This window comes from Ochotona curzoniae, unplaced genomic scaffold (genome assembly GCF_017591425.1).
Source record: "Ochotona curzoniae isolate NIBS_2020 unplaced genomic scaffold, NIBS_Ocur_1.0 contig_2321, whole genome shotgun sequence".
Lineage (NCBI taxonomy): Eukaryota > Metazoa > Chordata > Mammalia > Lagomorpha > Ochotonidae > Ochotona > Ochotona curzoniae.
This window is the reverse complement of record NW_024465421.1, coordinates 11,875,641-11,896,203: the sequence shown is the minus strand read 5'-3', so window position 1 is coordinate 11,896,203 and position 20,563 is coordinate 11,875,641. Positions and strand designations below refer to the sequence as shown.

General features: G+C 53.3%; 1 protein-coding gene across 3 annotated transcripts in view; it reads left to right on the top strand.

Annotated features, from left to right (window-relative positions):
- The window catches only part of PRKCB (protein kinase C beta), a 289,293-nt gene that overhangs the window by 148,892 nt on the left and 119,838 nt on the right, over window positions 1-20,563 (top strand). For 2 of the 3 annotated variants that reach the window (XM_040973193.1, XM_040973192.1), the window contains exons 4-5: window positions 8,263-8,374; window positions 9,633-9,761. In XM_040973193.1, coding sequence (XP_040829127.1) covers window positions 8,263-8,374; window positions 9,633-9,761 — 241 coding nt within the window. Of the gene's footprint in view, window positions 1-8,262; window positions 8,375-9,632; window positions 9,762-10,894; window positions 10,921-20,563 lie in introns of all 3 variants that reach the window. The other variant, XM_040973194.1, reaches the window with a different exon arrangement.

Below are 20,563 nucleotides of genomic sequence, written 5' to 3'. Positions count from 1 at the left end.
ACCAGCAGCCCATATGGGCATAAGTTTGTATCCCAGCTGTTCCACTTCTGACCCAGCTTCCTGCTTATGGCCTGGGAAAACATTAGAGGATGGTTCAAGTGCTTGGTCCCCCACAAGCAAGTGGGAAACCCGGAGGAGGCTCCTGGCTCCTGGTTTCTGATTGACTCAGCTCTGGCCATTACAGCCATTTGGGGAGTGTATCAGCAAATTCTGGTGTCACATAGATAACTTTGGCCACTTATGCCACCATTCTGGCCACACAGCTCCAGTCGTACGATAGCCCAAAACCCTGGGACTCTGCATGCACGTGGGAGACCTGGAGGAAGTTCCTGGCTCCCGGCTTCATATCGGGGGCAGTGCCAGCCATTGCGGTCACTTGGGGAATGAATCATTGGATGGAAGATCTTGCTCCCTGTCTCTCCTCCTCTCTGTATATCTGACTTTCCAATTAAAAAATAATAATAACAATCCATTTATGAGGACAGAGCCTCAATCACCGCTTGAAGATACCATCCCTCCCTGTCTCAGCCTGGGAATTCAATTTCAACGTGTTTTCAGAGGGGACAGACCATCTTCAATCCACAGTGCTCCACTGCACCCCGTCTTCCTGCAGCGCCCCGAGAGTCACCTGGCTGGTCCTCAGCCTCACCGCCGGAAATGGATGTGGCTGCTTGTCAGCTGGAGCTGAATCTGCAAGTGGAGTCCCTGAGGTTTTGAAGCCATTGAGCTTGGAGTCCGGCTTGGCTCAGCACAGCCTGTAAGAGAAGATCACGCCGTGAGCTGTGGGGATGACGACCACACCATCGCCACTTCTCTCTGCGGCTTGAAATGTGCAGGCTGTGACTTTGTGGGTGGGGTTGGTGGCTGCAGTCAGGCTTGGGATGGCACAGGAGTTAGGGACCCTGGACAGGACCAAGTGGGCTACATGTGGACTGCGGTGGCCGTCACAGGACAGGCAGAGTGTCCCTTGTTCAAAATGCTCAGCACCAGCGCTGTATCATATGTTAGGTTAAAAAATATATTTTGAAGTATGTGTATATTCTGTGTGCACTTTGAAATCTGGGCACAGGTTTTTTTCATAATATACGCCTTCCACAAACTTCTGAAAGACTCCTTGTTGCATGGATTTCAAAATTGTGCACCAGAATAAACTTTATTTTTAAATTGTTTAAAGATTTATTTTTATTGGACAGTCATATACAGAGAAGAGGAGAGACAGAGAGAAAGATCTTTTGTCCACTGATTCACTCCCCAAGTGACCGCAACTGCCGGAGTTGTGCTGATCTGAAGCCAGGAGCCAGGAGCCTCTTCTGGGTCTCCCACGCGGATGCAGGGTCCTAAAGCTTTGGGCTGTCCTCAACTGCTTTCCCAGGCCACAAGCAGGGAGCTGGATGGGAAGCGGGGCTGCCAGGACACGAATCAGCGCTCATATAGGATCCTGGCATGTGCAAGGTGAGGACTTTAGCCACTAGGCTACTGTGCTGGGTACTTTCAAAGATTCAGTGTTTGTATTTGAAAGACAGGTGTAGAGAGAGAAAAAGAAAGAGAGAAATCTTTGATCTGCTGGCTCCCTCCCCATATGGCCACAGCTATTAGAACTGGGCTAGTCCAAAACCAGGAACCAGGAGTTTCTTCTTGTACTTCCACGTGGGTGCAGGGTCCTTGCCGCCCAGCGTGCACGTTAGCAGAAAGCTGGGTTAGCAGTGGAGGAACCAGGACTTAGAAGCAGGCATTCAGGTCTAGAATGTCAGTGTCCTGCTCGGTGACCTAGCCGCTGAGCCACAGGCCGCACCCCCCACCCCAGTTCAACTTTCAGATCCAGTCTCCGTGAACTCTTTGAAGTGCTCGTGATGAGTTATCTCAGAGGTGAACCCCACGTCTAAACACAACTAAACACAACGTTTCCTGTACACCTTGAGCACAGAGCTTGAAGGCAATTCATGTGATAGCTTCAAGCCGTCTGTTACTTTGATGGGGGCCCATCCCATGAGGTCAGCAGAGAGAGAGAGACAGATCCTCCCTCTATTGGCTCACTTCACAAATGCCTGCAACAGCTAAGACTGGGCAAGGCAGAAAGCAGAAGCCAGAAACTGAACTCAGCTCTTGTACACGTGTGGCGCAGCCATCACCAGCTGGCCCCCAGGGAGCATGTGAGCGGGAAGGTGGAATGGAACGCAGGGCCGGGGTACAAAGCCAGGCACTCCCATATGGGATTCTGCACCAAATGCTTGCCCCCTTTCTCTACTTTCTGACAAGCTTAGTTCCTTCTTCAAGGACTGCACAGTGCAGATCAGACCTTGGTTCATTCCATACTGGCTGGAAGCCTGAAGTCTGAGCTGGTGCTGTAGCCTGGTAGAACAGGCAAGGGTGGGCATTCCAGACAGAGCCTGGAGGAACAGAGGCAAGGATGACATGAGCGATAGCAGAGGCCGTGACGCTGGGGAGGGGCTGGTCGGGGTGAGGTACGTGTTTCTAGATGTTCTGTGTCAGGCTCTGATCTGTTGAGCTCATAAGGCAAAGAGGTGGGAGAGAAAAAGCAGATCAGCGGAGGGGAGATTTCAAAAAACAGAGCAGTAAGGGAAACTTTCAAAATGAACAAACAAGATGTAGCAAAGCTGTATATGACGGAAGAGGCATTTCACATCAACAGGGAGAGGATACATTCCACGCAGTTGTTATGACTGGCCAGACATTAAGGAATAAAAGTCTTCTCTCCGAGCTTGCTCTAAGATGAGTTCTGTGGGAAACAGTGATTGCTGTGTAAAAAAAAAAAAAAAAAAAAAAAAGTCAAATTATAAGACTGGAAGAACATTGTGAAGGGTTTTGTAAATGTGACACCAGAGGCAGAGAACATAAAGGGAAAGGGGCAGTTTTACACTTCGTCTTAAAAGATTTATTTGTTTATCGATTTGAAGGGCAAAGAGAGATAGAATGAATCTTGCATCCGCTTGTTGCTAAATGGCTGCACTAGGCAGGGCTGGACCAGGCTGCAGGAGCCAGCAGTTTCTTCCAGGTCTCCCAAGTGGATGCAGAGGCCCAGACACTTGGGCCATCCTCCGTTGCTTTTCCCTGGGAGCTGGAGGGGAAGTACAACAGCTGAGACTTGAACTATCCTGGTATGTTCAAAACAAAACAAAAAACAAGCTAACAAAATGAAGAAGCGAATCAAAACCTAGGAAAAGATCTGCACCTATAACAGGTGAATAGACAGCGTCTTTAACGAACATGCAGGACATTTTGTTAGAGGGATGAAAAAGAAACAGACTTGAAGTTGAAAATGGGCAGAGGTGGCACGGGCAGCCGGCCAATGGCAACACTCGTTAGATGTGCATCTTCACAGCCATCCTAGGTGGTTTCCGTGGGATTCCTCAGTAACCCAGCAGTTGTGTATTCACATTGTCCCACTTTCCAGGGAGGAAAGGACAGCTTAAAAGGGCTCAGCCATTTGCCTCAGAGTCAAAAAGTGCATGACCCCGAAAGGCAGGCGTTGGGTTCCCCTGCGGTTGGTTACTTGGTTGGTTACTTATTAACCTCCGCGACTGACATGGACTGCGCTGCAGAGAGTAACCCATCCCGGTTTACATAGCAAAGACAACAGTTGCTCATTTGCCAAAGGGGCGGGGAGGTGAGAAGGCGCAGCATTTCAAGCCTTGTAAGCAAAGCATACCAGCGCAGGAGCGAGTGTTCCCACAGCGTTGTCTGTTCTGTTCCTTCTCTTTTCCAGGAATAAAGCAAAAGATCTCTGCCGAGCTGGAGTCCTCTTTGCAGCTGTGGCATGAGTATGCAGGTAGAGCTTCCATCATTGGGCACGCGCCAAGTTCATTGAATTCAAATTTACCTGGTCTCAATTAAGATCCCCCCTGATTTAAAAAAAAAAAAGCCTCATGGGGACATTTTCTGGTCTTTTAAAAAATCTCCAATTATGCATTTTCCTGGGGTGCAGCGTGATCATTCGGTTTGTGCAGTGAATGAGTGGTGATCAAATCAGGGGAGTTATTTCTCAGATGGTTTTCGACAAACAGTGATTTTTCATAAATGTATGCAGTGCAAGCTGTTCAAATTAGAGGAAGCCACGTTGCTGTCTCCATTGTCCGTGGGGCCCAGTGTTGGCCCTTTGGTCTGCAGTTGGGCGCAGGGCTGTGCCAGCGTGTTCCCAAGTCTCGTGGTACCAGGGTGAGCCTGGATGTAGTCTACAGCAAAATTATAGAAAAGCTTATGCCAAGAAGTCTTACTCCCTGCCCACTGCACCCTCTCCTCCCCCCGGAAACACCTCATATGTATCCTTCCAGCATTTCTTTGGGGTGTGTGTGTATTTGACCTGTAAATAATATAATCGTTTTGTTGGTGTGCTGGGGAAGGCACTCATTGGCACGCCCACATCTGACATGAGGGTGCCAGGTTCAGTTCCTGGCTTCTGCTGCTGATTCCTGCTTCTTAATGTGATAATTGGAGGCAGGAGGTGAAGGCACAAGCCACTGAGTCGCAGACACCCACGTGGGAGACCTGGGTTGAGCTCCAGGCTCCCGGCTTGAACTTGGCCTTGTTCTCGCAGTTGCAAGCCATGTGATGAAAGATCTCTCTGTCTGCCTCTGTACCTTTCAAATAAGTCAACATTAATTAAAAAAAATTTTTTTTAAAAGACAGACAGTGAGAATATTTTCTTAGGCCGCTTCATTTTTCTCACCCAAAAGGCATTATGCAAGATACACCTTGCACCTTGGCTTTTCTCCCTTTCTTCTGACAGAGAACCATGCTCAGGTGTGATTTTTTTTAGGTATACAAGCCCACCTGCAGGAGAAGTTTCCCACTGATGTGATGCCTGGTTCGAAAGGGAAAAGCACTCGTGATTTTCAAAATGCCTTTGTAATTTTGACAGTGCCAGGTTGCCCCCTGAGGGAACACTTACTGCTCTACCTGGAGCAGGTGCAACCAAGACTCCCCAGCTTGTAGCAGGAAGATGGTTGAGGTGAACATTTTAACATTTCAGGAGTTGTCTATTTCAGTTTCACGTATACTAGGTTGCCCATGGAACCCACGAGTTTGCATTCTGGGAAGAATTTCCTTTTCAAACAGGTTATTAAAGTGAAAAAAAAAATGACACGCGGAGTTAAAGAAAAGTGACACACAAGTGACATTATGGGTGGTGCAGAGATGCAGGGCAGAGCTCAAGGCTTGGGAAGCGTCTTCATCGCCGCCTTTGCTCTCTGGAATAATGAGATGGAGAGTCTGCACTTCCTGTGGGCGGGTCCTGAGCTGAGAGCTTTCCCGTCTCCACTCCACGCACTGTCTTCGGTTATTAGCTCGGCTTTGGTCTCTCACGTGAGGTCCCACACCTGCACTGGCGAAATTCCCTGGGTTCTGGGATGTTTCCAGCTGGGATCTTGAGTTTGCCCTGCTCACTTACCCCGTGGGGCATGCGCCTGTGGGTGCTCTCCTGGCCCGTCAGGGACCACAGCCTGATATGTAGTTGCCTTTGAGTTCTTCCAATGGACACTGCTGACTGTGCCTTCCTCATTCCTATCTCTCTCTCTCTCTCTCTCTCTCTCTCTCTCTCTCTCTCTCTCTCACTCTGCTGGGCCAGATCTCAGGCACCCACCTGTGAACCCAGCACCCAGCCCATTCAGACCGAGAGAAACTATTTTAGGTGTTGACTTAGTGGTTTAAAGTTGGGTCCTTTTTTTTTTTTTTCCTTTCTTTCTTCCTTTTGGTCTCTGATCTGTGCTTCCTTCCCCCTGAGCTGCCTGTGCCTACAGTCAGGTGGTAGCCTGAAGATCCTAAGTTGAGGTCTACCCATCCCGTGGTGCTGGGCATTGATGGTTCTAGGGGGCTATTGATTGGAGGGGAACTGGGGGGCCCACGAATGATCTGTCCCTGGTGGGTGCTTCTCCTACGTGAGATGAAGGGGACCCTTGCTGAGTGGGACACCCTCTAGGAATGCCGATGAGCTGGCAGGTGGCCCAGGTGACTCTCGGGGGGGTCCCCGCTCAGCTGGCTGTGTCTCTGGAGTTTGATAAACTTGGAAAGCAAGGTCGCCTCATTTGAAGCGGAGTCTTCCACTTCCTTCCCACCTCTCCAATGCCTGTCAATGAAGGAGTCACCACCTCCCCGCACGGCTGGGCTTTGCTGATTGGACAAGCTTGATTGCCCCGCAGGGTCAGTGGGCAGTGCCCGAGCCCAGGGGACCGAGGAGGTCCTTCTGCTCCGGGTGCAGGTCACGTGTCCACTTGGATTGGCTGAGGCACACGGAGATGCAGGGAGGGAGGGACAGAGCTCCATCACTGGGGTCATGTGACCGCCATCTTTTTTTTTTTTTGGTCTCTGTTCCTCTGATGCAGAGGTTGCCTACCTTAGCCTGAAGCTACCTAGATCCCAGCCGCTTGGCAAAAGTGACACTGGTGCCGAAGGTGTGCCTCTGTTCCAGCCAGCCACGGGTGCGGAGAGTGGGTGTCTCAAAAGGCAGACATGATCAGTGGGGATGGCACTGGGCAGGCACGGACAGATACACTGGCAGGGTCTCCTCTGGGATCCCAGAGTCCTGAGCTGCGGCCCAGGTGTGGGAGTGTAGCAAGAGAGGGGGTAGAAGGGATTGGAGGATGGTTTGCTTGGTCTAGATGGTCTCAGTGACAGGGTGGGGCTGGGTGGAGGGTGTGAACTTGGTGCCTGTCAGTGTGCACTCTTGTGAAAGCTGAGGCAGGGGAGTGAGGCCGGAGGAGCCTCCAGCAACACCCTCTCAGCCATGAAGGTGGAGCAGGCGTTGTAAGGCTACCGCCAGCACATCCTGGTTTGAGTTCCGGCCGCTCCACTTCCCATGCGGCTTCCTGCTAGTGCCCCTGTGAGAGAGAGATGATGCTGACCCAGGTGCATGGGGGACCCGTATGGAGCCCGGGGTTACTGGTGCTAGCCTGACCCAAACCAGGCCACTGCAGCAGTTTGGGGAAGAAACCAACAGATAGAAGATCTGTCTCTTTGTCTCTCCCCCCTCTCCCTGTATCTCTGCTTTTCAAATTAAGCAGTAAACTTCTATCTGCAATGAGTTGGAAAATAAACAAACAAATGAGCGACAAAGGGGTAGCGTGTCCCTGCTACTGGGCTGCCCGGCTTTCCTGGGTCACACCCAGCGCACTGTAGGCTGTGTTCCGAGAAGAGCTCGGACGTGGCTCAGGGGCCCTCGGAGGCTGTTGATGGAAACCTCCCTGCGGCCTTTGTGACTCATTGGTCTCTTACCATTGTGCCAACCCACAATGCACAACGCTGTGGGCAAGCCCCCCACCTGTTGCTCCTCACCGGAAAATGAGGGCAGTAAATAGTGCGTGCTTTCCGGGCACGCTGTGCAGCTCTCAGGAGGGTGAGCCTGGGAGATCCCAGGCTGGAGTCATGACTGTTAACTCAGGGTTTTTCTGTCGCCCGTGCACCCTCCATGTGCCAAGGGCAATAGATGCCGTGGTGATGGAGCAGGGAGCCAAATTGCAGCAGGTGGCTTGCGGTTAGTGTGTGTGGGCTGCAACTTGACTCGAGCTATGCTATCATGTTTTAAATGCTGTCCATGGGGGAGGATTTGAGCGCACAAGATGTTTTCTGTTTTGTGTTTTTCTCTGCTGTTAAAATGATTATATCCCCAACTCTTGCGACGGAGGGGCCGTGAAAGAAAAAAAGCCGTTTATTGGGACCAAGTTTCTGCAACTTGCAGCAGTTAAGGCCGTAGAGAAGTTGGAAGACCATCTGTTGAACTAGGACATGGAGCTGAGGGCATTTTTACGATGAAAAAATCAGGAGGTGGACGAGGCACGCATTAGTTGTGGTTAGTTAGCCTGCGTGGTTACACACGCAGGGATGGCATGATGGAGGGAGGAAAGCTTGGGGACAAGAAGGTGATCCTCCAACGGAGTCGTGCTGCCCCATTACAGGGAAAGAGGACAGGAAAGGTGACACTTCACAGCAGGTGCTTGATGGTTAGCCCTGGCCAGGCTTGACCCCAGGCTTCAACAATAGTCAGGAATGCCAAGGTCTTCTGTTGACTTCTAACTGAGGAGTTTCCCTTGAGTTTCCCAGTAGACCAGCTGGAGGATTTTGCAGGTGGCTTGGTTGTGTGCTGGGGCAGGCAGTGGTTGTTTTGTCCAGCACTGCGTCTGGGCACTGGGTTTCCGGGATGGGTCCAACAGGCACGCGACACATTGGCAGCCAAGCGCAGATCCTGGAGAGGTCTGGGGGTCCTGGGCACCCACGCTCACACTGGTTTCTTTTGTCTGTTTCCCTTGGCCTTAGGATCCCCGGAGCAAACACAAGTTCAAGATCCACACGTACTCCAGCCCCACATTCTGTGACCACTGCGGATCCCTGCTGTACGGACTCATCCACCAGGGGATGAAATGTGACAGTGAGTACTTGTGCTGGGTACCTCTGGTCTCTGACAACGCATGCCTCTCATAGAAGACACACCAGATGATGGCTGCCTGGTTTGGGGTCCACATAATAGCTTCGAAGAGCCCCCATTCATTTACCATGTGGCTCTTAAAGGCAGTCCTTTGGGGCTGGGTGTACCTGGTGGGTTAACAAGCAGGCTGGGGGGCTGTCTGGGCCTGGTACCCTTGCCCCCGTCATGTCCTGATGGATGGCCTGAGGTCCTGGGGAATGGGGACGACAGGGTCATTTGTCTTGCAGCCACAGCAGGCCAGCCTGGGCTTGCTCGCATGACAGTCACAGGGTCCCAAGAGCCAGGCCGCTTCAGTCCTTGCTCACCTGCCTACCCCTGTCCCCTGGGGCAAAGCAAGGCAAGGGGCGCAGGCAGTGCAGAGGGTTCTTCCCTGTGGGTGTGGCTCCCTGGCACCCAGATGTTCCCAGCCCCGCTTGTCAGGGCTGATGTGTGCTTTGGCATTGAAATGGGTTGTCTGGCATCCACACATCTATGCTGGCCAGGCTGGGCAGTGGGGGGCAGTGGGGGGCAGTGGGGGGCAGTGGGGGCAGTGGGGGCAGTGGGGAGGTAGGCAGACAGAAAGCTGGATTCCTCTTTGCTCTGTAAGCAGAGTCGGGGGCAGAAAGTGAACCAGCTCTGAGAGTCGGGACAGCAAAGGGACAGGGCGGCTCCAAGTATTAGCAGTTCCCAGGAACCCACGGGTGTTGCAGTAGGCCAGGCTATGCTGAGGCCTGTACTGAGGGGGCACTCACAGGGCAGAGCGTGGGTGATGGAGGGCTGGAGGGGGGTGTGCACACACAATGACACCCAGAGGCAGACAGGGGACAGATGGACACACACACACACACACACACACACAAGGGGGAGCGAGACAGAGACCCCACTCAAGTGCAGGCAATGAGACACACTCATTGACAGCTGGAGCCCCCCAGACCCATGCTGGGGGGGGCGTCTCAAGGCCCTGCTTCAGGCTGCACCCTGGGCCCGCAGCTCTGTGTTTTGGTGTGTATGTGTGTGTGTGTGGGGGGGTGGTGGCAAGTGCAGCCTCCTCTGTTAGAGCTGGGGGAGACTTGGAGGAGCCCCAGAAGGTGAGCTCATGGCAGGGCCAGGTGGTGGTCTGTCTGAGGGAAGGGCCCAGCAGGTGGGTGCCGGGGGTGGGGGTGGGAGCGGGCACTTGCGTGCGGCCCGCAGCCTGAGCCCCTCGCCCCGTCTGTCCCCGCAGCCTGCATGATGAATGTGCACAAGCGCTGCGTCATGAACGTCCCCAGCCTGTGCGGCACTGACCACACGGAGCGCCGCGGCCGCATCTACATCCAGGCGCACATCGACCGGGAGGTCCTCATCGTGGTCGGTAGGTGGCGCTCGGCTGCACCGCCCCTTGCTCAGGCCAGGCAGGTGCAGGCCAGGCAGGTGCAGGGCTGCAGAGGGGGCCTCCCTTGAACCTGTGTCCCCAGGCAGACGGGGCAATGGTGGCGTTCACAGTCAGCGGCCTGTGGACTCCCACCCTGGTTTCCTCACCCCTTCACTCCTCCCTGGCCCCTGGCCTGTGCGTGTCTTCCGTGGGCTGGTGGTGGTTACCGACCGACCCTGTGTCCCAAAGGCTGCGACACCACCTCCCCCTGCAGACGGATGGAGATAGACAAAGCTGATGAATTGGTGACTTGGCAGATTGGTCCTGGATGGGGTTGGGTTTTTGCACAATATTGGCCTGTGTTTGAGGACCCCCCAGAATGGCTCTGTAAGCTTTCTTTCAAAGGCAGGTGTAAAGTCGGAAAATGTAAAATAGGATTTCACTTGGGAAACAGAGGCTGGGAGAATGCCAGCGAGCTTTTAGAAAACGTGCATTTCGCTGCATCGCTCCTTGCGCCAAGCGGAAGGTGAGCAGCTGCTTGCCTCCCCGTGGGGCTGCTTCGGGGTCCCCCAGGAGAACCTTGCAATCACAGGGTCAGGAAAAGGGGGGGGATTGTCGCACTCAGCCGGGAGGACAACAACGGGACGCTGCTGCCCTCTCGTGTCGGCTTCTAGGAACTACATGGCAGGGCCAAGTCAACCTTGCGTTCTTTCAACCTTGCGAAATGCCTGCAGAGCAAGAGAGAAGGTATACGTTTAAGAGCTCGCATTAGTAACAAAGCAAGGGCTAATATTCGTTGCGCTTATCTCCTTTTTGTTTGTAAGGATTTATTTATTTGTAAAACAGAGTTACAAACCAGGGCAGGATCTGCAACAGCCAAGGTCAGGTCATGCCAAACCCAGAGACTCCTGTCACTCCATCTGGGTCTCCTACGTCAATGGCAGCAGCCAAAGAACTTGTCTTTTGGTGCCTTCCCAGGCACATGAGTACGGATATGGAGCAGCCTGGACTCGAACCGGCGCTTACATACAGGATGCTGGTGTCAGGCTGTGGCTTTTTGTGCTGTGCCCTCATTGCATTTTAAAGATGTGTTCCTCGTGGCACAGTTTCCAAGCCTTGTCGTCCTGTGAAAGTGTCTCTCCCACCTCGAGTGGGATACGTGTTGCCTGCGTCGGGGAACACGATTAGGGAGCCGTGCACGGCCGTGCCCGATCTTTGCTCCCAGCTAAGTGCCATGCTGGGGGGACCTCCAGAAATGGAGCTTCAAGCTCACCAGAACCCTCACAGTCTTTGTAACACACATTTCCCAGGAGCCTTTGGACGTGCCCTCGGACCAGGCTGCTGTGTCGTGTGTTAAGTTCCTCCCCGCTCAGTCCGCCTCGTCCATTCCCTAAGCCTCACAGAGACTTTGTTCCCAGTTGGTGACACCTAAGAGACCCCTCAAGGTCAAGGTCATACTCTCATCCACAAGTGCTCCTGCCTTTGGGAATCTCACTCAGAAACCAGTGACCCGCCCCCCCCCAAGGCACGCCTCCCCACTCCAGTCCTTATGCAGTTCTGTAAATGAGGGGCCGCAGCTGGGTGGCTGCAAGCGACAGCCAGCCAGCCAGTCGTCTGGGGGCCACGGGGTGCATGAGGCAGGGCCCTGGTGATGGTGTGAGGAGCTTTGTACCAGGCGAGGCAGGAAGAAGGCAGTCACCTGCAGGCCAGCAGGCGGGTCATGACTGTGAACGTAGCATCTTGAGTTTGGACTTCGAGTCCCCAGAACTGGGAACCATGAGGCCTCCAGGCTGATGGCGTACTGACGTAGGAACCGGAGCTGATTAACCGAGGCAGTCATGGCTCTGGGCTGTAGGAAGGTGGAGGAGCAGCCGCCTGGGCAAGGTGATGTCCGTGCAGACGCTAGGTAGCATCTGAGGGCAGTCTGGGCACGTGGGATGGGGATGCTGGCCGGCCTGGGGTTGGGGGAGCTGGCTTGTCCAGCAGCATCCAAGGCCCCTGTGTTCCCCTCTCATCGCGCTTTGGTTCCTGATCTTGAACAGAGAGGAAAGGACGTGCCAGGCGGGGTGGCGCCTTGAGTGTGTGGTGCCCAGTGTGTGGTGAGTGCCCGCTCCCGGCAGAGTCCGGCACCAAAGCCTCCCCACCTCTCCGCCTGGGCCCCAGTGCCACCTGCCCTTTGGATTCCCCAGCTTCTCAAGAAATCAAAGCCCCCCCCCCGCCTTTTCCTGTCAGGGTGCTTTGTAGGTGTCCAACCAGTCCCGTTCTTTGATGCCATAACCGCCCTTTCCTCTCTAAGGTCTGGGCATTTGAAACAAAAAGCTGGAAGGTCTGGGTGAGGACATTCCTGATAGCCGCCCCTTCCTCCCCTCCCCCTCCCCGACGCTTTCCCCCGGTCTGGCTTGGAAGGTGGAGGAACAAAAGGAAAATGCAGTAAAAAAAAATATATATATATATATATCCAGATATATAAAAATATAAAAAATATAAAAAATATAAAAAAAATATATATATATATCCAGATGCATCCCACCACACACCAAGTTTATGGAGGGATTCCAGGCTAGGCCACTAGGGGTCAGTGTTTGCCTTCAAATCCGTGTCTCCCCTAGGCGCATTCCCCAGAGATGGCCAGAGCCTGTGTGACTGCACAGCCCACTGCTGACACTGGAAGGTTCTGCAGGGAACAGCTGAGCCCACCGCCGCCCTGGGGAGGGACGAGGACCCAACTCCCTAGAGTGCGACCCCCTTGTGTGAAATGCTTGGCTCCGACAAGGTGTACACAGGCTGGGCAACACCGCAGGAGCTCAGAGGACCACCGAGTCCAGCTGGTCCAAAGCCAGGAGCCAGGAGCCTCTTCCAGATCTTCCACACGGGTGCAGGGTTCCAAGGGTTTGGGCTGTCCTTGACAGCTTTCCCAGGCCACAAGCAGGGTGCTGAATGGGAAGTGGAGCAGCCGGGATTAGAACCATCACCCATATAGGATCCCGGGGCGTGCAAGGCGAGGACTCTAGCCACTAGGCTATGGTGCTGGGATCAATTCTTCAAGGTGAGACAGTTTGCCCTAAGTGCCTCCTGTTGAATCAGTGCCTGTAATTGACTTTGAAAGGTGTCAGCAATGAGACGATGGGCAGATAGCGAGACAGATGGGTAGGATATAAAGCAGCCCAGCTAACAGTAACGGTAGAATTTAGGAGTTGGATGAACGGTGGGCCCACACTCTGCAGACTTCTGAGTTTCCGGCTCACATGAGCCCCCACCTGCTGGCTGGACCCCGCGGTGCCCAGGTGCACCTTGCTGCCAACTGCATCTACGCTGAGCCACAGACCTGCATCCTGGAAACCACCTCCTCCCACCTGCTCTTCTTCCCTGGTGGGTCGCAGGCTGAACCGCCCTCTGTCCCCATCTCGAGGTCTACGTTGACTGCCTTCCCCAGAAATAAAAAGCCTTTAAACATCCCAGCTCCTGCTAACTCTACGTCCTGTAGTGTCATTTCCCAAGCCTCACGGTTTCCAGTTGGGGTGTCTGTATGTTGGGGAGGGGTGGAGAGGTTGGCTAGCAGGGACCATCCCCAAGGCTCACTCCAGGCCTGCTGAGTCAGAAACTGCTCGGTCGACAATGCTGTGGCAGGAAGGACTCGTCCTGGCCACTAGATGGCAGGTGTGGCCCGTGCTCTGCTCCGCGTGGGGCAGCCCAGCTGGATGTACACAGTGAGGGGGTGATTTCCAGCCCTCCACCTGGGCCGTCCTTGTTGCTCAGGTGTTGATGCTGCCGGGGGTGGGCGGGCACACCTTTCCGAGGGCCCAGAGCCTTTCCTGCCCTCCACGTGCTCACATGACCCGGGCAGGCACTGCGCTGGACTCTGTGGGGCTGGAGAGAAATCACCATGGAGGTGTGTGTCCAACCCCAGCCCTCTTATTCACCTCATGGTGAGGCAAACCCAGTTCCCAGAGCCCCCACCTGTAAGGGCAGGCAGAGCGAGCCGTGGCCAGCGCTGAACTCCACTGATATCTATGCCATGTTCTTGGACACCTGCCCCTCCTGAACAAATCCATACCACCTCTGTCCACTCTCATCTGGGGAAGCCAGGCCTTTGAGGTGGCTTGTGGTGGCCTGGCCACTGTCCCCGCAGTGACCAGAGATACACAGAGGAGCTGGTCAATGAACTCATGTTGCGTCAGGATGCTGCTCCTGTTACACATCTAGCCCAGCACCTGCTGAGAGTCCATTCTGTGCTGCATGATCGAAGGCGACCACCTCTGGGACTTCTCCCTTGCAGGTTTTGATGCTGTGCTGCTACCTTTCAGCTTGGAGAGGCCCAGAGCCGCATCTCAAGTCCCCTGGGTGTTCACGTGGCCCAGGGAAGGATTCAGGAACAACACAGGGTCCCGAGAAAGCAGTCGTACCTGAAAAGAGGCTCACGGGTGGGCTGCTTGCTCTGGGAAAGCGTGCAGGTACAGAGTGGTCCGGGCCCAGGCTGGGAGGTGCTTAGGGACAAGTGGCAGCATCAGAGGAGGAGCCGTGCACGGCACAGGTGCGCAAGTCAGAGTCGGTGGGACAAGCTGCTCAGATGGGTGCTTGTCGGAAAGTGTCTCTGTCCTGGGTCGTGACCCCAGAGAGGCTGCCAGTCGTATTTCCGTCTGAAGATCAATCCTAGACAGCTCCGGCCTGTTGCCCTGCCCCCATCCCCGACCTCCACCCCCGCCTCCAACCATCTGCCCTGAACACTGTACCCTTCAGCCAAATGTCCCTTGATTAACACCGCTCTTGAGCTATCGCCCCACACAGCACTGCAGCTGGAGTGGCTTCCTCATGAAGTGCCATGCCCAGAGCCAGAGAGAACCTTCCAGGTGTGGCTTAGGAGGGGGTGATCATCACTTGGGACCCTCGCCCCACTGCGAGACACGGGGTCTTTGCACTGTGCATACACACACATGTACGCACACACCGCGCACGCCCAGGTACACTCCCAGTGTAACCAAACTGCCGTGTAATCTTCCTGTAGGAGGATGTTATTCGTACACACTGCCGCCTGTCCGTCTTGCCAAGGCATGCCCTCGGAGGTTGTCTCTTCTGTAGCTCCGCGTTCTTGGATCCTGTTTGCTCTAGCCGCTGCCTTACGGAAGATGGTCTTGGCTCTCTCCATAACCATTGATGGATGTGTTAGAACCACTTGTTCTCTAAGAGGATGTAACTCCTCTGGAGAGGAGAGGCCAGCCATGCCCCACTGCTGGTCTGTCTTGGCGTTTGTGGCCAGTGGAAGCTCTCCTGGCCACCATGCCAATTCTGGAGCCTGTTCCCCGCGGCCTTGGGCAGATTTTGGTTTTCAAGTTCAAGGTTGAGCTTTGCTTCCGGATTTCTTCCAGGTGAACCAGATTGAGCGCTTTAAGGCTCCTGCCTCCTGCGCGAGGTGTCTTCTGGGCATGGCAGCCTTGACACCCGTTGTGGGACTAGGTGTGTGTCACTTCTCCTGCCCCCGCCATCTCTACTTTATGTGTTGTGGCCTTTTTATTTATTTATTTATTTGAGAGGCAGAGAGAGAGAGAGAGAGAGAGAGAGAGAGAGAGAGAGAGAGAACAGTGGCCAGAGTCAGGAACTCAGTGTTGGTCATCTCACATGGGCAGCAAGGACGGAAACCCTTCAGCCACAATCTGCTGCCTTCCAGAGCACGCATCTGCAGCAGGTTGGAGTCAGAAATGGATCCGGGACTCGAACCCCGGCACTCCTGCACAGGAGTCGGAGATTCCAAGCTGTGTCTTAACCGCCGTGCCAATCAACATGCCCCTCAGGCAACGTTCTGCATTTTCTGTTTTTGAGGAGGTTCTGATATATGCATGTTATCATCACTCCCTAAAAGAAAGATATTGATATTGTCATCGTTCTAGATAGGGGTGGAGTCCGGAGCTCAGAAAGGTCCAGCGCCGTCACCAAGGTCACCGCTAGCGAGTGATTTGAGCTCAGGTGTGTCTGAATCCAGAGATGTGAGCTCTGGCTTCCTGCCGAATGGCAGTGCTGTCCATCTTTGGGAGGGGTGGGGTGCTAGAGGAATCCGTGTCTGTTGGAAATCGCATGGCAAACCCCTTGCCAAGGCAGGGTGTCTGGGTATCAGTCAGCCCAAGCAGGGCTGCAGCAGGGAGGAGGGGAGAAAGACTCTTGTCAGTGGGCATGCTGACCACGCGGCTGACAGCTCATTTAGGCAATGCTGGAGCGTCTTGACATTCATAGTACAAGACTTGCATGCAATTAGCCTGAATCGTTCCCTTGCAGTCTGTTGCAAACCTTTGGAATTTTCCCTCCGTCTGGCCTTGTACGTGATGTAACCGCAGCTTTATGGAGCTGGTCATCTAGCGAGGTGCTGGTGGTGTTGTGTTTCTGTCTGTGTCACTGTGGTCCAACGGTGGAGTTTTTTTTTTTTTTCCCTGGAGGGCAGACCTGCCTGGGTGGTGAATCCTTTTCTGTAGGGGAGCTTTGCAGGAAGAACACGGCTCCTGAGTCCTCTCCCCAGTGCACCGTGATGATTTCTCAAGTGGGAGTTGGAGGCCCGTTAAGTATGCAATGCAAATGAGTTGCAAATGAGGGACTTGCGGGGGGGGGGGGGTCGGGAGGTCAGAGCTCTGGGGAGCCCCTGCACCCCCTCCTCGTCAGTGGGCTGATGAACCTGACAGTTCCTTTTTACACTCATCTTGCCTGCTCTCCGAGGGGCTCCTACTGCGGGCAGAGGCTGACGGCTCCCGTAGCCCCTTCAAACACCTGGTGATTGGAAGTTGGAGAGACGGGGAGCTTCAGCTGGGCTGGCAGGTACCCCAGTTGTCATCAGCTGCCTGCTGGGCTCTGAGAAGTGTTCCGGGAAGGCTAGGAGCCGGCTGGAGAGCTGCTATTGTTTTGTTCCTTCCTCCTCCGCTGGTGAGCTACGTGAGGCAGCCGCGGATGACTGGATTTGGGCTCTCTTGTGGGTTTCTATGGGCCTTGCTGGGTGCCTGGCCCTGCTCCTGGGGGGCAGGGGAGGGACTTGGATTCGAACTGAGAACCTGTTCCCCAGGTGGAAAGATCAATGCTCCTTTGATTTCGCTTTCTTCTTCCAGCCTCCCCCACTGTCTTTCCCCCTGGAGCTTGAGAAATTCCAATCCATGCAGCCTTTCCAACTGGGCCAAGACATGCTAACCAAACCCCAGGCTCTGATAGGATTAACCGTGGAGAGAGACTCCAGGCCTAATCACACAGAGCCGGATCCTCAGTGGACGCTCCAGGCCCTCCTTTCTCCTTGCTTTACAAGGATGTGTGGTGCGGTTCTTTAACAGAATCACGAAATTCTCTTCCTCTGTCTGGATAGAAAACGCATAGCAATAGTCTACCGTGTGCCGGGCCGGGAACTGGAGTCTTTATGAACATGTTTAATCTGCATTTACAAAGACTCTGAGCAATGAACTGGCTTGTCTCAGAGTGGCTACGGCTTGCGCACGGCAGAACTGGAATGCAGTTGAATGCAAGCCCGTGCTGTTAACCGCTGTGTCGAATTGAGGCTTGGGGAGCTGAAGTGGTGGTTTCAGTCAGGATGGGTTCTTTCTTCTCTTTCCTACTTGGAGCTGCCAGATTCTTGATCTGGTCCTGGCTTCCTCCCAGCCTCCTCGTCCACACCTTCTGGCATCAGACTGACCTGGGGCAATCTCTGTCTTCGTCCCTTGCTCAAGAGGCAGTTTGGGTGACTTGTGGGTTGCGCAGGGTAACTATGCACATACAGGCAGAAACTGGGACTGCTCTGGCTTGTCTCCAAACTTCTTTGACAGAGACACTGGTCGCTGCATCTCCAGGAAAAGGATGATTGCTTGGGGAAGTCTGAAATGTAGTGTAAAAGACTTGTTTCGTTGGCTTTGCTCATTGGTGAGTCTTGGGGCCAGAGTGTGTTGGCAACGGGTATTGACAACCCTTAATCCCCAAGCAGATTCTGAGTCTTTCCTTGGTTGTTTATGGTAGATAAACATGCAGAGTTTGCTTCCGGTGTGTTTATGGTCAATGTTCCATAAATGTTTGTTGAAGCAAACATCTAAACGAGAAGACAGGACCCTGTCTATAGATACTATGTCATCGTGAGTCCGTGCCGTGGGTTGTACCTGCTTTGCCCTTTTCTTGCTGGTACACTTTGGGCAAAGAGAAGGGTTATGGAAGTTTCTTTGGATTTCTTTATCCTCCTGTCAACCCTGTCAGATAGTACCCATCCCATACCTACCGTTGTTCCATTTTCCCGATTAAGAAATTGCATTCCAGCAAGGCCAATTCACTTGTGCAAAGTCTCGCCGCTAGGGAGTGATGGAACTTGGATAAAACCATAGATGTCATCAGTTGTAAACCTAGACTGCTAATGTCTAGCTTGCCTGGAGGCCACCAAGAGTTTCCCTTTGGCACTCCACTCATCCCTGCATTCTCTTGTTCTTTGAATCTCTTCTACGTGGAAGGCCATTTTGATAGACACAGAGGGGGCTCTAGGTACGCGTGTGAACTTTGACACAATGAGTACTTCACAGCCCTGTAGAGAGAGGGAGAACAAGAGAGAGCATACTGTGAAAGGGGGCGCTGGGAAGGGGATGATAAAGCTGGCATGGAGAGCCATGACAGGTGCCCTGTGATGAGATGTTAATGCCAACCGAGAGGGTCAACAGAGGCCACCCAACCTCAAAGGCAAGGGACCTGCAGGACTGGGAGGAGAGTCAGTGCTCGTTGAGGGCCTGCCCCTTGCCAGGACTCTGCTAGGTGCTTTGTCTGTTTTAGACTTTGAAAGATGAATTAAAGCTTGCATGGTTTTTGCCTTCTGAAATCTGCTCTTCCCAACCTAGCCAGAGGGATCTTTCTCAGATGTAAATCAGACCATGCATGGGTCCTGCTGCAGCGATGCCTGGCAACTTCAGGCCAAATCCCAGACTCCTTCCCCCAACCTCCTCTTACCTCACGTGTCCCGTTGCCGTGCTAGCCTCACCGCTGGGCCGCCCAATGTCTCCTGCTGTCTTACGGTTGCTCTTTCCCTCAGCTCCAGAAAGGGTTTTCAGGAAGTGCTTGGCAAATGCATGTGGTGCAAAAGTTGTACGTGGATTTCAAGCTAGTTTTTGCACCAAGGCAAACTTACGTTTCCATTCCATTTTCCATGAGCTTTTTGAAGGACTGTCATGCATGTTGCTGACTTCCTCTGACCCTTTAGCTCTCCACTAAATGTCACCTTCTCACAAAGTCAGTCCCCAAATCCTCCTGAGAGCAGCCCCTCCCTGTCAGTCCTTACCCACCACTGTGCTTCCTGCTTCCTTCCTGTTTCTCTCGATTTGTCACTGTGCTATTCGTTTTTAAATTTTTTTTTTTCTTGGAAAGGCAGATTTACAAAGAGAAGGAGAAAGAGAACTTTCATCCTCTGGTTCACTCCCCAAGTGGCAGCAACTGCCGGAACTAATGCTGATCCAAAGCCAGGAACCAGGAGCTTTTTCTGGATCTCCCACATGGGTGCAGGGTCCCAAGGCTTTGGGCTGTCCTCTATTGCTTTCCCAGGCCACAAGCAGCTGGAGCTGGATGGGCAGTGGAGCAGCCGGGACATGAATCGGTGCCCATATCGGATGTTGGTGCTTGCAGGTAGAGGATAAGCTAGTTGAACCATAGCACTGGCCGTAGTTTTCATTTATTTGTTTTCTTCTTGTTCATTTTGCTCTGCTGAACACAGGACAAGAACAAACTTCATTTTTTATTCCATTATGTGCAAGCACAGCACACAGCTGATATGTGCAGGCGCACAGTGCATGTTTGCTGAACAAATGATCACAGAGGTGGGAAAGGTAGACACTCAGGCTGATGTGATGCTGTGAGCGCAGGCCCTGTCTGTGGGTTATAGCGTGTAGTGTGGGAATGATCCACGCAGAGGAGCATTTTAGGGATTTTGCTTAGGCATTTTAGGGGTTTTGGACATGGTTCATTGGCTGATCAGTCCTCGGAGGGGGTAATGACCTGAGCTGGCTGTGACCGGTGACAATTAACAAGAAGAGTTGGGGGAGTGGAGAGCTTTAGAGCCCCATCTGGGAACTATTGATCTCAGGAGGATGGATGAGATGAGCTGCACTTGAATTAAGGAAGTGATGAGAGAAGTGGAAGGGTGAGGAGGATGAGGAAAGGAAGAGGGAGGAGTCGAGGAGTCACTAACCTGGTTTAGGCAGAGCATGGTCCCTCAGGGTCATCACAGTCAGGGTCTCGCATCCCAGCAGCTCAGCCAAGGAAAGGCAAGGCAGTTTTGAGGAGGTTGAGTCCAGGATGTTTCTGGGGTGCGTGGACCACTGTCCCACAGGTGGATGGATCGATTTGCAAATCCAGCTGAACAGAGAATAGAGCTTTGGAGGGGCAGCCGGGGAGCTCTGGTTCATGATGTGTTGAATCAGTGAATTGAACAAGTTTTCTAGACACACACAGACACACATACAGCCCTGACTTTTTTGGAGCTTCTCAGAGCTGTGATTCATGGAGTGGCTGTTACAGAAGTGTCTTCCTGGGAATGCACTAGCCAGCCCGAGCCCACGGACGTGAATCCATCCCCAGCAATGCCTCCTCGTCTTGCATGAGGTGCCTCCCCTGAGCAAACGGTGGTCACCATTTACAAAACATCCACACAAGAGCATTTGGGCAGCCTCCTTTATCATTTTAGTGCAGGGAGGTTGTTCCTTGGGGCCTTTAATTTTCTAGCTTTCATTATTGGGAGAGTCAAATGTATCACTTGCATTCCAAAATTGATTTTTATTTCCCAAAAGAAGCCCATAAAAATAAATAACTTCCCGGGAGGGAAAATA